Raw genomic sequence first — 15,255 nt, 5'->3', positions numbered from 1 at the left:
TTTACCTAAACGTTTCTGCAGTGTAGTCTTGGTTGTATGCACTCAGGATAAGTTACTGTGCCTAAACCTAACCAAACCAAAGCAGAAATGTAAAAATGATTATTATTTTTTTTAAAAAAAATAAATAAAATAAATAAATAATAAATAATCACGTGACTCAAACCCAAGCGTCCCGTACAACTCCCTCAACCACAGCACACTGCTGGCCTCCCACACTTTATGTTACACCTTTCTGCCAAACAACCCCTGAAGGTTAACTTCTCTTATTATACACTTAAAAAATGTTGTATTATTTTATTAACCCAGGTTCATGGTACAGTTTATTAGGTTCAAGATTGGCCGAGTTTAATTTGGGGTTAAAAATGGAGACCCGGCGGAATGGGTAGAAGATGGGACATGAAACTGAAGCTCTTCGGTCCTTGCAGTCCACCATTTCCATGCAGACGGTGCCCTGACCTTCAACCTCTGCTCCAGGATGTGAAAGGAAACGGTAAGTCAAGCTGTGCTAGCCAGATGACTCACTTTACAATTAACGTGAAATGAAAAAATAATGGGAAAATGAGAAAAACCGAAACAAAACAAAAAAACAAGCTAACACTAGCGTTAGCTGATTTAGCTAGCAAACGCGGCCTTTCCTCGCTGTGTAAAATTCGAGTGGTGCGACAATATGTCAAAATAGGTAAGGTGACCAACTTCGGCGATAGTATGCCATTATTAGTGGGAAAGTCGGATAACATTATTATTCTTTTTGTAGACATGTTATCGCCTGTTAGCTCGCTTGCCAACTTGCTAGGCAGCTGTATGTTTGACGGGTGGTCTCGCACATCATGACCCATGTGCACAGCGCTGTTTCAGCGTTGCAGAAAGGTCTACATCGCCTCTGCAAAGTTTCCTCCTCCCCGCTGCTTCTCTTGTCCCACCCGTAACTCTCGCTCCTCTCCAGTCATTTCCACTTTTAACCAACGATTTAATAGTATTTCCCCGACCAAATCAGAGTTGGTGATTGTTGGGACCGCGTAAATGTTTTTATTTAGTTTTTCTATGATACGATTGGAGCCACTTTGCTTTGGTGAGCTGGTGTTTTCTGTTTAAATATAAAAATCTTATTCTTTAACAAAGATGTTTGCCTCAGGGGGAATTTTTCCATGCTTTTGTCAGACTTTTAAGCATTTGAAGTGGGAGTAATTTAACGGCCCGCAGTTGTCCGGAAGGTTTACATTGCAGCCAGCCCGTTCTCAAATGTGGATCAACCTCATTGAATCCAAAAAATAAAGTTTAAAACGTCCTATTATCGTTTTGCTTAGTTGTGGGATGAGTGTACTTCATTCTATCAAGGATGCTGTATTGGCTGCATGTTTATACCATGCCCAGTGCTGAACATGGTGATAAATCAGGTATCACCATGGAAAAAAAGAAGAAAATCATCACATTTCTATATCTGAAAGAAGATCTGTGGTCTGGATACTTGCGTCCCATCAGATGAAGTGCTCCAGAGAGAAGTAAGTATTTGTCATCCACAGATTAAGCCTTTTTTAGATAGATATATTTTCACTTGATGTAAACCACACCTGACTTTCAAACTGTACTCATCCATGTAGTCTGTGATGCCACAATCTAAGTTTTTAAAAGCTTTTTTTTTTTATTACATGTCTTGACAAAAACGGTGCTCAAATTAAACAAACAAAAGTATGGTAAAGGCGGTGCTGGTATCTTCAATGGAGGATCAGTTTCTATGTCTGAGGGACTACTGTGAAGACACAGGCTATGCTAGACAAGTTATGAACCGCAAAATAATGAATCGACCAAAATAGCAAATGTGTCAACCCCAACACAGCAGTCCAAAGTGGTAGTTACTATTTTGGTCAGTTTGGCATACGGTAATGTGCTCATTGGATCATTTAGTTAAACTCCTAAACAGGAGCATAACCTTAATGAACACAGGTTTTCACAATCAGTTGTAACAAAATCTTGTATGGGATTAGTGAAACTTGCTGTCATTCTGTACAGACAAAATAATCTGTGCCTCTGCTGATAATGTTGCTAAACTACAACACAAGATTTTTTTTTTTTTTCTTGCAGGTCAGAAAACACCAGACTGCCTGAGCAGAGCGACAACCGAACATCCATATGTGATTAGGCTGGGTGAGGGCCATCAGTGTCCCCAACTGTTTGTGATAATACATGGGACAAACCCATATCCACACATCTGGGAGTTCATTCATACTGTAATCTGTGGCATTGCAGGAAACAAAACACATTCAGTAAAAATAACAAGAGCTCAGTTCACTGTGATATAAGGATAACATTTTGCTGACTGAGTCACCCACCCTGGCTCAAACTCTCCATGATATGAGAAGTAAGTTTCAGATATTGCAGAATGGGCTAAGCCCTGGTTCAGTGGTTTAAGTCTCTATAATATGAGCTAAGTAGGTTTAAAAAATGGTTAAAGCAGGTGACCCCCTGGCACAGTGGTTCAGGTCTTGATGTGTAAAGTGCAAAATAAATTTTTATTGGTGAATAATAAGTCAGTTAACATTGATGAAAACTTTTCTTCAGTATAAAATGTGTTATTATTTGCTTAAGAACGTTTGGTAAGAAGCACATGAATTTTTATTTGTTTATTTATTTTTTAACAATTTTATGCATTTTATAGGGTTTGGAATGTTATGTTAGTGATGAAATATGGAAATATATAATTTACTTGTGTTTTTCCTTGAAGCAATACAGGTTGGGGACATTATGTGCGTGTTTCATCATTTCCCAATAATTTAATTTCACCAGTGCCATTTGTAAGTAATTTTAACCCAGGTGATACCTATATTTATAACCCAGAATTTGGGCTGTATTTTTCAACCTTCTTGTTGGCAGCTTTAACTCAGCAAAATAGTTATGTGTACCAGTTTTTGGGTAGAAAAAAAACAGCATGATTTTGACTCCACCATGTCCTGCAATATAAAATTATGAATAACCAAACAAGCTTTTTCACAACCTTCTTTACTTTACCTGGATGTTGGGGGGTGGTCCTCTGACAGCAGATTTTCTTAAACCTCAAACCATGTTGTGTATTTTAAAAATTCTGTTTAATATAGAATTTATTCTAGAGTATTTTGAAATTAGATTCATTTTTAATACAACAGTAACTGTACAATGCCGTGCTGTGTGATGATAAGTAAAATATTCAGTCTTCTGGAGGAGGCACCATGATAAAGAAATCTGTACAAATTCCTGGTTTACAATGCTCTCAGTGCATTACATACAGGGGCAAAGAGGAACATAAAAAGGTTCATTTTATTCACGTCTGATGCAGCATACCAGAACTTGATCATCAACAAAAGCTGAAAAGTTAAATGCTTTTAGTCAACATACTAAGGAACAGATTGTGACATTTTCAGGAAACTTTAAAGCCAGAGATCATGCTATTTCCTAAAATAAAAACTCTTTTTGTTGTTAACATTAAATGGAATAAGAGTTGAAACCTGCCAGAGCTCATTTTCTTTCAACATAAACTAAACCCAGAATCCTGTTTCGTATTTTGGTCAGTTTAAACCCATATATTAGAGGATTCATGACAGGAGGAATCAGCAGAAACTCTATTTCAATAAAGTTTTGAAGACTTTGGGGTAAATCTGTGGAGCCAAATCTCATATACATCACATCAAAAGTAAGTGCCATTACAAATGTAATTAAAGAGACTAAATGGGGCACGCACGTCTGCATAAACTTTGCCCTGTCATCTTTGGATCTCACACAGGTTATGATAAGATGCATATACGTCCAGATTATGAAAAACCCATGTGACATATAAATGAAAATTGATACATATGCAACTACATTGTTGGAAAAGGTGTCAGCGTCAGGGCATGCAAGTTTAACAATTATCCAGTTCACGCATAAAAGTCTCTTAATGTTTCTACTACATAACTTTAGTTTTGATGTCAGCACAACATTGATGGAGAAAATGCAGAGCGGCGTAAGCCAGGAGAAACATACCAGCTGAGAAAGCCTTTTCTTAGTCATGAAGGCGTGGTAGTGCAGAGGTCGACATATAGCCAGATATCTGTCATAGGCCATAACTGCCAGAATGGACAAATCACAGCAAGCAAAAGAGTACATGACAAAAGCCTGTAAAAGACATCCTTCATATGAGATTTCATGAGAAGAGGACAGCAGATCTAAGAGGAATTTGGGGTAGAAACCTGTGGTGCCATAAAGTCCATTAATGCAGAAAGTGCACAAGAAAATATACATAGGTTCATGTAGGTTTTCATCTAAGATAATGATCATGATGAGAGCGATATTAAAAACCAAAATCACACAGTAACACAGTAAAGTGAATGTGAAGAGAGTTAGTCTGTAATTCGTTGTCTCATTTATCCCTGATAGAATAAAGCTTCTTACAGGGAAAACATTATCCATTATCAGAGACCACCTGTCTCCTCAGTTTCTGCTTTCTCAGTGTCTGAGCCTACAGAGCATGTTGTCGCACTCTGCTGTTTACTACCTCCACACTTTCTTTTAGCAGCTTTGGCTCCAACAACAAAACACCTGGGAATTCAAACCCTGTTTACTCCTTTAGCATCAAGTGATCCAAACAACCAGCTAATGAGTCTAACCAGCATCAGCACTGATTCTTGAGACAACAGACAATGCATGCTGTACACAGAATGTCCTTACAGTACTTAAATGTTACATGTAAAGGAACTGTGTACAGTCATTACATGTATGTATTATTTTAAAAGCACCTACATTTAATAATGCTGTTGGATGTTATTAATATGGATTTGGGCGAGAAGGCCTGGTTCACAGTCTCCATTACAGTTCATTTCAAAGGTGTTGGATGGGGTTGAGGTCAGGACTCTGAGTGGGCCAGTCAAGTTCTTCCACATCAAACTCATCCAGTCGTGTCTTTATGGACCTTGCTTTGTGCACTTGGGCACAGTCATGCTGGAATTGGACAGGGCCTTGTGAAAAGGTTGGAAACATGGCATTGTCCAAAATGTCAACAACAGCCCCATAAAGAGGTGTGTCTGGATGGTTTTATCTGTATAGTGTATGTAGCCATGTTAACTTGGGGAGTGTTTTTATGTTTTCATGTACTTAACATAAGTAAACTTATTTTGGTATGATGTAAATTTTATCATCGAGGGTGTACATGTAGGCTCTGTGTGGATGTACACGTATGTTACCCTCATTTTTTTTGTAAGCACACACTACATGCAGCCAATATGCAAGAACAAGGTATGATGTAAGTTTTGTACATAAAACATGTCCAGTAAGTGGACTCCAGAAAGCAGTATAAGAAGAACATCTACACATTTAAAGTCTCCACAGCTGTTTTGATACACATCTGTTTGGGAATATATTCAGGCCCTGAGACAGTGTCAGAGATAACTTTGTTTTTGGTTGTGGTTTGAATGAACGTGTTGCTCAGATGTTAATCCATTCATTCAGGAACCAAAGACCACTATATATACTATTAACATAATGGGTCTCCACAATACACAGTTTTTCCCCCTACAAATTCAGCAAGTGTATTTTAAAATTAGATTCATTTTTAATGCAACATTAACTGTACAATGCAATGATGTGTGCAGATACACAAAATATTTAGTCTTTTCTAGAAGAGGCACCACAATAAAGAAATCTCTGGGTTCACGCAGTTAAATTTATGAATGAATATGATATGAATAGATATCACAACATCTGGTCTGTTTAATTTGGGTACGTTGTTAAAATACAGTATATGGGTACAGTTCTGTTTTATATGATGTAAATACATCTGGATGAGGAGCAGGAACAGTACAGTCAAGAGGAAGACTGTACTTTTTTTTTGTTTGTTTGTTTGTTTTTTTAGCAGAGCTTATTCCTGTTGAGATGGCAGTACAGATTCCTGGTTTGAAATGCTCTTAGTGCATCACATACAGGGGCAAAGAGGAAGATAAATATAGTCCATTTATTTACATGTCTGATGCAGCATACCAGAATTACACTGAACACAACATGCCAGTTGATCATTCACAATAGTTGAAAAGTTAGTCAGCATATACTGAGGGACAGATACAACATTCAACAGACATTTTCAGGAATCCCTAAAGTCAGAGATCATGGTATATCCTAAAAACAGAAACATTGGACTAACTTAACTCAACTTGGAAAAGCTAATTTTCTTTCAAAATAAACCAAACCTAGAATTCTGTTTCGTATTTTGGTCAGTTTAAACCCATATATTAGAGGATTCATGACAGGAGGAATCAGCAGAAACTCTATTGCAATGAAGTTTTGAAGACTTTGAGGTAAATCTGTGGAGCCAAATCTCATATACATCAAATCAAAAACAAGTGCTATTACAAATGTAATTAAAGAGACTAAATGGGGCACGCACGTCTGCATAAACTTTGCCCTGTCATCTTTGGACCTCACACATGTTATGATAAGATGCATATATGTCCAGAGTATGAAAAACCCGTGTGGCATATAAATGAAAATTGATACATATGCAACTACATTGTTGGAAAAGGTGTCAGCATCAGGGCATGCAAGTTTAACAATTATCCAGTTCACACATAAAAGTCTCTTAATGTTTCTACTACATAACTTTAGTTTTGATGTCAGCACAACACTGATGGAGAAAACGCAGAACGGTGTAAGCCAGGAGAAACATACCAGCTGAGAAAGCCTTTTCTTAGTCATGAAGGCGTGGTAGTGCAGAGGTCGACATATAGCCAGATATCTGTCACAGGCCATAACTGCCAGAATGGACAAATCACAGCAAGCAAAAGAGTACATGACAAAAGCCTGTAAAAGACATCCTTCATATGAGATTTCATGAGAAGAGGACAGCAGATCTAAGAGGAATTTGGGGTAGAAACCTGTGGTGCCATAAAGTCCATTAATGCAGAAAGTGCACAAGAAAATATACATAGGTTCATGTAGGTTTTCATCTAAGATAATGATCATGATGAGAGCGATATTAAAAACCAAAATCACACAGTAACACAGTAAAGTGAATGTGAAGAGAGTTAGTCTGTAATTCGTTGTCTCATTTAACCCTGATAGAATAAAAATTCTTACAGTAGAAACATTATCCATTATCAGAGACCACCTGTCTCCTTTGCTTCTGCTTTCTCAGTGTCTGAGCCTACAGAGCATGTTGTCGCACTCTGCTGTTCACTACCTCCACACTTTCTTTTAGCAGCTTCTTTAGCTCCAACAACAAAACACCTGGGAATTCAAACCCTGTTTACTCCTTTAGGATCAAATGATCCAAACAACCAGCTAATGAGTCTAACCAGCATCAGCACTGATTCTTGAGACAACAGACAATACATGCCGTACACAGAATGACCTTACTGTACTTAAATGTTACATGTAAAGGAACTATGTACAGTCATTACATGTATTATTTTAAAAGCACCTACATTTAATAATGCTGTTAGATGTTATTGATATGGATTTGCTCAGCCTGATCTCACCAAATGACATATGAATAACACATCAATGTCTGAAGTCAGTCTGGTGTTAGTACAATGCATTATTTGCTTTTCACGTGTCATTTAACAGGGTCTGCAATAGCTTTTTCTCTTTTCATTTTTGGCGCACATGACAAAAAAAACGTCAGGTAATGTAAAATAAAAAGCAATGGGTAAGACATAAACAGAACTTTCACCTGGGAAACGAGTGTTTGTGTCCCATCTGAATCTGAAAGTAAATGTTGACCCATTTTAACTTGCACTATATAGACAAAAGTATGGGGGCACCTGACCATTACACCAACAGAGACTTTAATGACACTGAATTCTAAATACATAGACAATTTTGCAGCTTCCACTCTTCTGGGAAGATGTTTCCACAAGATTTTAGGGCGTTTCGGTGAGAATTTTTGACCATTCATGCAGTAGAGCAATCATGAGGTCAGGCACTGATGTTGGGCGAAAAGGCCTGGCTTACAGTCTCCATTACAGTTCATTCCAAAGGTGTTGGATGGGGTTGAGGTCAGGACTCTGAGTGGGCCACTCAAGTTCTTCCACATCAAACTCATCCAGTCGTGTCTTTATGGACCTTGCTTTGTGCACTTGGGCACAGTCATGCTGGATTTGGACAGGGCCTTCCGATAAAGTTGGAAACATGGCATTGTCCAAAATGTCAACAACAGCCCCATAAAGAGGTGTGTCTGGATGGTTTTATCTGTATAGTGTATGTAGCCATGTTAACTTGGGCAATGTTTTTATGTTTTCATGTACTTAACATAAGTAAACTTATTTTGGTATGATGTAAATTTTATCATCGAGGGTGTACATGTAGGCTCTGTGTGGATGTACACGTATGTTACCCTCATTTTTTTAGTAAGCACACACTACAGGCAGCCAATATGCAAGAACAAGGTATGATGTAACTTTTGCACATAAAACATGTCCAGTAAGTGGACTCCAGAAAGCAGTATAAGAAGAACATCAACACATTTAAAATCTCCACAGCTGTTTTGATACACATCTGTTTGGGAATATATTCAGGCCCTGAGACAGTGTCAGAGATAACTTTGTTTTTATTTGTAGTTTGAATGAATGTGTTGCTCAGATGTTAATGCGTTTATTCAGGAACCAAAGACCACTATATATACTATTAACATAATGGGTCTCCACAATACACAGTTTTTCCCCCTACAAATTCAGCAAGTGTATTTTAAAATTAGATTCATTTTTAATGCGACATTAACTGTACAATGCAATGATGTGTGCAGATACACAAAATATTTAGTCTTTTCTAGAAGAGGCACCACAATAAAGAAATCTCTGGGTTCACGCAGTTAAGTTTATGAATGAATATGATATGAATAGATATCACAACATCTGGTCAGGTTAATTCAGGTATGTTGTTAAAATACAGTATATGGGTACAATACTGTTTTATAAGATGTAAATACATGTGGATGAGGAGCAGGAACAATGCAGTCAAGAGGAAGACTGCTTTTTTGTTATTTATTTATTTATTTTTTTAGCAGAGCTTATTCCTGTTGAGATGGCAGTACAGATTCCTGGTTTGAAATGCTCTTAGTGCAACACATTCAGGGGCAAAGAGGAAGATCAGTATAGTCCATTTATTTACATGTCTGATGCAGCATACCAGAATTACACTGAACACAACATGCCAGTTGATCATTCACAATAGTTGAAAAGTTAGTCAGCATATACTGAGGGACAGACACAACATTTCAACAGACATTTTCAGGAATCCCTAAAGTCAGAGATCATGGTATATCCTAAAAGCAGAAACACTGGATTGAATGTTTCTTTGTCACATTAAATTGAATCAGAGATTAACTTGGAAGATTAACTTTTCTCTCAAAATAAACCAAACCCAGAATTCTGTTTCGTATTTTGGTCAGTTTAAACCCATATATTAAAGGATTCATGACAGGAGGAATCAGCAAAAACTCTATTGCAATGAAGTTTTGAAGACTTTGAGGTAAATCTGTAGAGCCAAATCTCATATACATCAAATCAAAAACAAGTGCTATTACAAATGTAATTAAAGAGACTAAATGGGGCACGCACGTCTGCATAAACTTTGCCCTGTCATCTTTGGACCTCACACATGTTATGATAAGATGCATATACGTCCAGATTATGAAAAACCCATGTGACCCATACATGAAAATTGTAATAAAAGCAACTACATTGTTGGAAAAGGTGTCAGCGCCAGGGCATGCAAGTTTAACAATTATCCAGTTCACACATAAAAGTCTCTTAATGTTTCTACTGCATAACTTTAGTCGTGATGTCAGCACAACATTGATGGAGAAAATGCAGAGCGGTGTAAGCCAGGAGAAACATATCAACTGAGAAAGCCTTTTCTTAGTCATGAAGGCGTGGTAGTGCAGAGGTCGACATATAGCCAGATATCTGTCATAGGCCATAACTGCCAGAATGGACACATCACAGCAAGCAAAAGAGTACATGACAAAAGCCTGTAAAAGACATCCTTCATATGAGATTTCATGAGAAGAGGACAGCAGATCTAAGAGGAATTTGGGGTAGAAACCTGTGGTGCCGTAAAGTCCATTAATGCAGAAAGTGCACAAGAAAATATACATAGGTTCATGTAGAAGAAGAAGAAGAAGAAGAATCAACTTTATTGGCAGTATATATATTTTTACATACACACACTGAATTCGTCTTCTGCATTTGACCCATCCTTAGTTGAACACACACATGCAACACCCGGCAAATTACATGCAGTGAAACACACACAGGAGCAGTGGGCAGCATCAGGCGCCCGGGGAGCATATTGGGGGGTTAAGTGCCTTGCTCAAGGGCACATCAGCCGGCTAATAGAGGGGGGGAGTATTTTTCGCATTAATCACTCCACCACACCCAAATTTTTCCTGCCCGTCCAGTGGGGGAATCGAACCGGTGACCCTCCGATCACAAGCCGCTTCTCCAACCTCTAGGCCACGGCTGCCCCCGTAGGTTTTCATCTAAGATAATGATCATGATGAGAGCGATATTAAAAACCAAAATCACACAATAATACATTAAAGTGAATGTGAAGAGAGTTAGTCTGTAATTCGTTGTCTCATTTAACCCTGATAGAATAAAGCTTCTTACAGTAGAAACATTATCCATTATCAGAGACCACCTGTCTCCTTTGCTTCTGCTTTCTCAGTGTCTGAGCCTACAGAGCATGTTGTCGCACTCTGCTGTTCACTACCTCCACACTTTCTTTTAGCAGCTTTGGCTCCAACAACAAAACACCTGGGAATTCAAACCCTGTTTGCTCCTTTAGCATCAAATAATCCAAACAACCAGCTAATGAGTCTAACCAGCATCAGCACTGATTCTTGAGACAACAGACAATACATGCTGTACACAAAACGGTCCTTACAGTACTTAAATGTTACATGTAAAGGAACTGTGTACAGTCATTACATGTATGTATTATTTTAAAAGCACCTACATTTAATAATGCTGTTGGATGTTATTGATATGGATTTGGGCGAGAAGGCCTGGTTCACAGTCTCCATTACAGTTCATTCCAAAGGTGTTGGATGGGGTTGAGGTCAGGACTCTGAGTGGGCCAGTCAAGTTCTTCCACATCAAACTCATCCAGTCGTGTCTTTATGGACCTTGCTTTGTGCACTTGGGCACAGTCATGCTGGATTTGGACAGGGCCTTCTGAAAAAGTTGGAAACGTGGCATTGTCCAAAATGTCAACAACAGCCCCATAAAGAGGTGTGTCTGGATGGTTTTATCTGTATAGTGTATGTAGCCATGTTATCTTGGGCAGTGTTTTTATGTTTTCATGTACTTAACATAAGTAAACTTATTTTGGTATGATGTAAATTTTATCATCGAGGGTGTACACGTAGGCTCTGTGTGGATGTACACGTATGTTACCCTCATTTTTTTTGTAAGCACACGCTACATGCAGCCAATATGCAAGAACAAGGTATGATGTAAGTTTTGCACATAAAACATGTCCAGTAAGTGGACTCCAGGAAGCAGTATAAGAAGAACATCTACACATTTAAAATCTCCACAGATGTTTTGATACACATCTGTTTGGGAATATATTCAGGCCCTGAGACAGTGTCAGAGATAACTTTGTTTTTGGTTGTGGTTTGAATGAACGTGTTGCTCAAATGTTATTCCATTCATTCAGGTATCAAAGACCACTATATATACTATTAACATAATGGGTCTCCACAATACACAGTTTTTCCCCCCTACAAATTCAGCAAGTGTATTTTGAAATTAGATTCATTTTTAATGCAGCAGTAACTGTGCAGCGCAGTGCTGTGTGCAGATACACAAAATGTTTAGTCTTTTCTAGAAGAGGCACCACAATAAAGAAATCTCTGGGTTCACGCAGTTAAGTTTATGAATGAATATGATATGAATAGATATCACAACATCTGGTCAGGTTAATTCAGGTACGTTGTTAAAATACAGTATATGGGTACAATACTGTTTTATATGATGTAAATACATCTGGATGAGGAGCAGGAACAGTGCAGTAAAGAGGAAGACTGATCTTTTTTTTTATTTTTATTTATTTTTTTTTTAGCAGAGCATATTCCTGTTGAGATGGCAGTACAGACTCCTGGTTTGAAATGCTCTGAGTGCATCACATTCAGGGGCAAAGAGGAAGATCAGTATAGTCCATTTATTTACATGTCTGATGCAGCATACCAGAATTACACTGATCATTCACAATAGTTGAAAAGTTAGTCAGCATATACTGAGGGACAGATTACAACACTCAACAGACATTTTCAGGAATCCCTAAAGCCAGAGATCATGGTATATCCTAAAAACAGAAACACTGGACTAACTTAACTCAACTTGCAAAAGCTAATTTTCTTTCAAAATAAACCAAACCTAGAATTCTGTTCGTATTTTGGTCAGTTTAAACCCATATATTAGAGGATTCATGACAGGAGGAATCAGCAGAAACTCTATTGCAATGAAGTTTTGAAGACTTTGAGGTAAATCTGTGGAGCCAAATCTCATATACATCAAATCAAAAACAAGTGCTATTACAAATGTAATTAAAGAGACTAAATGGGGCACGCACGTCTGCATAAACTTTGCCCTGTCATCTTTGGACCTCACACATGTTATGATAAGATGCATATATGTCCAGAGTATGAAAAACCCGTGTGGCATATAAATGAAAATTGATACATATGCAACTACATTGTTGGAAAAGGTGTCAGCATCAGGGCATGCAAGTTTAACAATTATCCAGTTCACACATAAAAGTCTCTTAATGTTTCTACTACATAACTTTAGTTTTGATGTCAGCACAACACTGATGGAGAAAACGCAGAACGGTGTAAGCCAGGAGAAACATACCAGCTGAGAAAGCCTTTTCTTAGTCATGAAGGCGTGGTAGTGCAGAGGTCGACATATAGCCAGATATCTGTCACAGGCCATAACTGCCAGAATGGACAAATCACAGCAAGCAAAAGAGTACATGACAAAAGCCTGTAAAAGACATCCTTCATATGAGATTTCATGAGAAGAGGACAGCAGATCTAAGAGGAATTTGGGGTAGAAACCTGTGGTGCCATAAAGTCCATTAATGCAGAAAGTGCACAAGAAAATATACATAGGTTCATGTAGGTTTTCATCTAAGATAATGATCATGATGAGAGCGATATTAAAAACCAAAATCACACAGTAACACAGTAAAGTGAATGTGAAGAGAGTTAGTCTGTAATTCGTTGTCTCATTTAACCCTGATAGAATAAAAATTCTTACAGTAGAAACATTATCCATTATCAGAGACCACCTGTCTCCTTTGCTTCTGCTTTCTCAGTGTCTGAGCCTACAGAGCATGTTGTCGCACTCTGCTGTTCACTACCTCCACACTTTCTTTTAGCAGCTTCTTTAGCTCCAACAACAAAACACCTGGGAATTCAAACCCTGTTTACTCCTTTAGGATCAAATGATCCAAACAACCAGCTAATGAGTCTAACCAGCATCAGCACTGATTCTTGAGACAACAGACAATACATGCCGTACACAGAATGACCTTACTGTACTTAAATGTTACATGTAAAGGAACTATGTACAGTCATTACATGTATTATTTTAAAAGCACCTACATTTAATAATGCTGTTAGATGTTATTGATATGGATTTGCTCAGCCTGATCTCACCAAATGACATATGAATAACACATCAATGTCTGAAGTCAGTCTGGTGTTAGTACAATGCATTATTTGCTTTTCACGTGTCATTTAACAGGGTCTGCAATAGCTTTTTCTCTTTTCATTTTTGGCGCACATGACAAAAAAAACGTCAGGTAATGTAAAATAAAAAGCAATGGGTAAGACATAAACAGAACTTTCACCTGGGAAACGAGTGTTTGTGTCCCATCTGAATCTGAAAGTAAATGTTGACCCATTTTAACTTGCACTATATAGACAAAAGTATGGGGGCACCTGACCATTACACCAACAGAGACTTTAATGACACTGAATTCTAAATACATAGACAATTTTGCAGCTTCCACTCTTCTGGGAAGATGTTTCCACAAGATTTTAGGGCGTTTCGGTGAGAATTTTTGACCATTCATGCAGTAGAGCAATCATGAGGTCAGGCACTGATGTTGGGCGAAAAGGCCTGGCTTACAGTCTCCATTACAGTTCATTCCAAAGGTGTTGGATGGGGTTGAGGTCAGGACTCTGAGTGGGCCACTCAAGTTCTTCCACATCAAACTCATCCAGTCGTGTCTTTATGGACCTTGCTTTGTGCACTTGGGCACAGTCATGCTGGATTTGGACAGGGCCTTCCGATAAAGTTGGAAACATGGCATTGTCCAAAATGTCAACAACAGCCCCATAAAGAGGTGTGTCTGGATGGTTTTATCTGTATAGTGTATGTAGCCATGTTAACTTGGGCAATGTTTTTATGTTTTCATGTACTTAACATAAGTAAACTTATTTTGGTATGATGTAAATTTTATCATCGAGGGTGTACATGTAGGCTCTGTGTGGATGTACACGTATGTTACCCTCATTTTTTTAGTAAGCACACACTACAGGCAGCCAATATGCAAGAACAAGGTATGATGTAACTTTTGCACATAAAACATGTCCAGTAAGTGGACTCCAGAAAGCAGTATAAGAAGAACATCAACACATTTAAAATCTCCACAGCTGTTTTGATACACATCTGTTTGGGAATATATTCAGGCCCTGAGACAGTGTCAGAGATAACTTTGTTTTTATTTGTAGTTTGAATGAATGTGTTGCTCAGATGTTAATGCGTTTATTCAGGAACCAAAGACCACTATATATACTATTAACATAATGGGTCTCCACAATACACAGTTTTTCCCCCTACAAATTCAGCAAGTGTATTTTAAAATTAGATTCATTTTTAATGCGACATTAACTGTACAATGCAATGATGTGTGCAGATACACAAAATATTTAGTCTTTTCTAGAAGAGGCACCACAATAAAGAAATCTCTGGGTTCACGCAGTTAAGTTTATGAATGAATATGATATGAATAGATATCACAACATCTGGTCAGGTTAATTCAGGTATGTTGTTAAAATACAGTATATGGGTACAATACTGTTTTATAAGATGTAAATACATGTGGATGAGGAGCAGGAACAATGCAGTCAAGAGGAAGACTGCTTTTTTGTTATTTATTTATTTATTTTTTTAGCAGAGCTTATTCCTGTTGAGATGGCAGTACAGATTCCTGGTTTGAAATGCTCTTAGTGCAACACATTCA

General features: G+C 37.9%; 4 protein-coding genes across 4 annotated transcripts; all 4 read right to left on the bottom strand.

Annotated features, from left to right (window-relative positions):
• Positions 1-3,486: 3,486 nt before the first annotated feature.
• LOC124067211 (putative gustatory receptor clone PTE01) lies at positions 3,487-4,416 on the bottom strand. The gene has a single exon (XM_046404366.1). It carries the CDS (start codon positions 4,414-4,416, stop codon positions 3,487-3,489), a length of 930 nt encoding a protein of 309 aa, XP_046260322.1.
• Positions 4,417-6,144: 1,728 nt separating this feature from the next.
• Positions 6,145-7,176, bottom strand: LOC124066794 (olfactory receptor 142-like). Its single transcript, XM_046403559.1, has one exon. The coding sequence runs from the start codon at positions 7,087-7,089 to the stop codon at positions 6,145-6,147; it is 945 nt and encodes a 314-aa protein (XP_046259515.1). The 5' UTR covers positions 7,090-7,176.
• A 1,997-nt stretch (positions 7,177-9,173) lies between these two features.
• On the bottom strand, positions 9,174-10,709 carry LOC124066793 (olfactory receptor 142-like). The gene is made up of 3 exons (XM_046403558.1): positions 10,470-10,709; positions 9,355-10,105; positions 9,174-9,187 (listed from the first exon to the last, which is right to left on the bottom strand). Exons 1-3 carry the CDS (start codon positions 10,620-10,622, stop codon positions 9,174-9,176), a joined length of 918 nt encoding a protein of 305 aa, XP_046259514.1. The 5' UTR covers positions 10,623-10,709.
• Positions 10,710-12,377: 1,668 nt separating this feature from the next.
• LOC124067215 (olfactory receptor 2B11-like) lies at positions 12,378-13,367 on the bottom strand. Its single transcript, XM_046404371.1, has one exon. It carries the CDS (start codon positions 13,278-13,280, stop codon positions 12,378-12,380), a length of 903 nt encoding a protein of 300 aa, XP_046260327.1. The 5' UTR covers positions 13,281-13,367.
• Between the last annotated feature and the right edge of the window lie 1,888 nt (positions 13,368-15,255).

This window comes from Scatophagus argus, chromosome 11 (genome assembly GCF_020382885.2).
Source record: "Scatophagus argus isolate fScaArg1 chromosome 11, fScaArg1.pri, whole genome shotgun sequence".
Lineage (NCBI taxonomy): Eukaryota > Metazoa > Chordata > Actinopteri > Scatophagidae > Scatophagus > Scatophagus argus.
The sequence above is the reverse complement of the archived record's forward strand: the minus strand, read 5'-3'. Positions and strand labels throughout refer to the sequence as shown.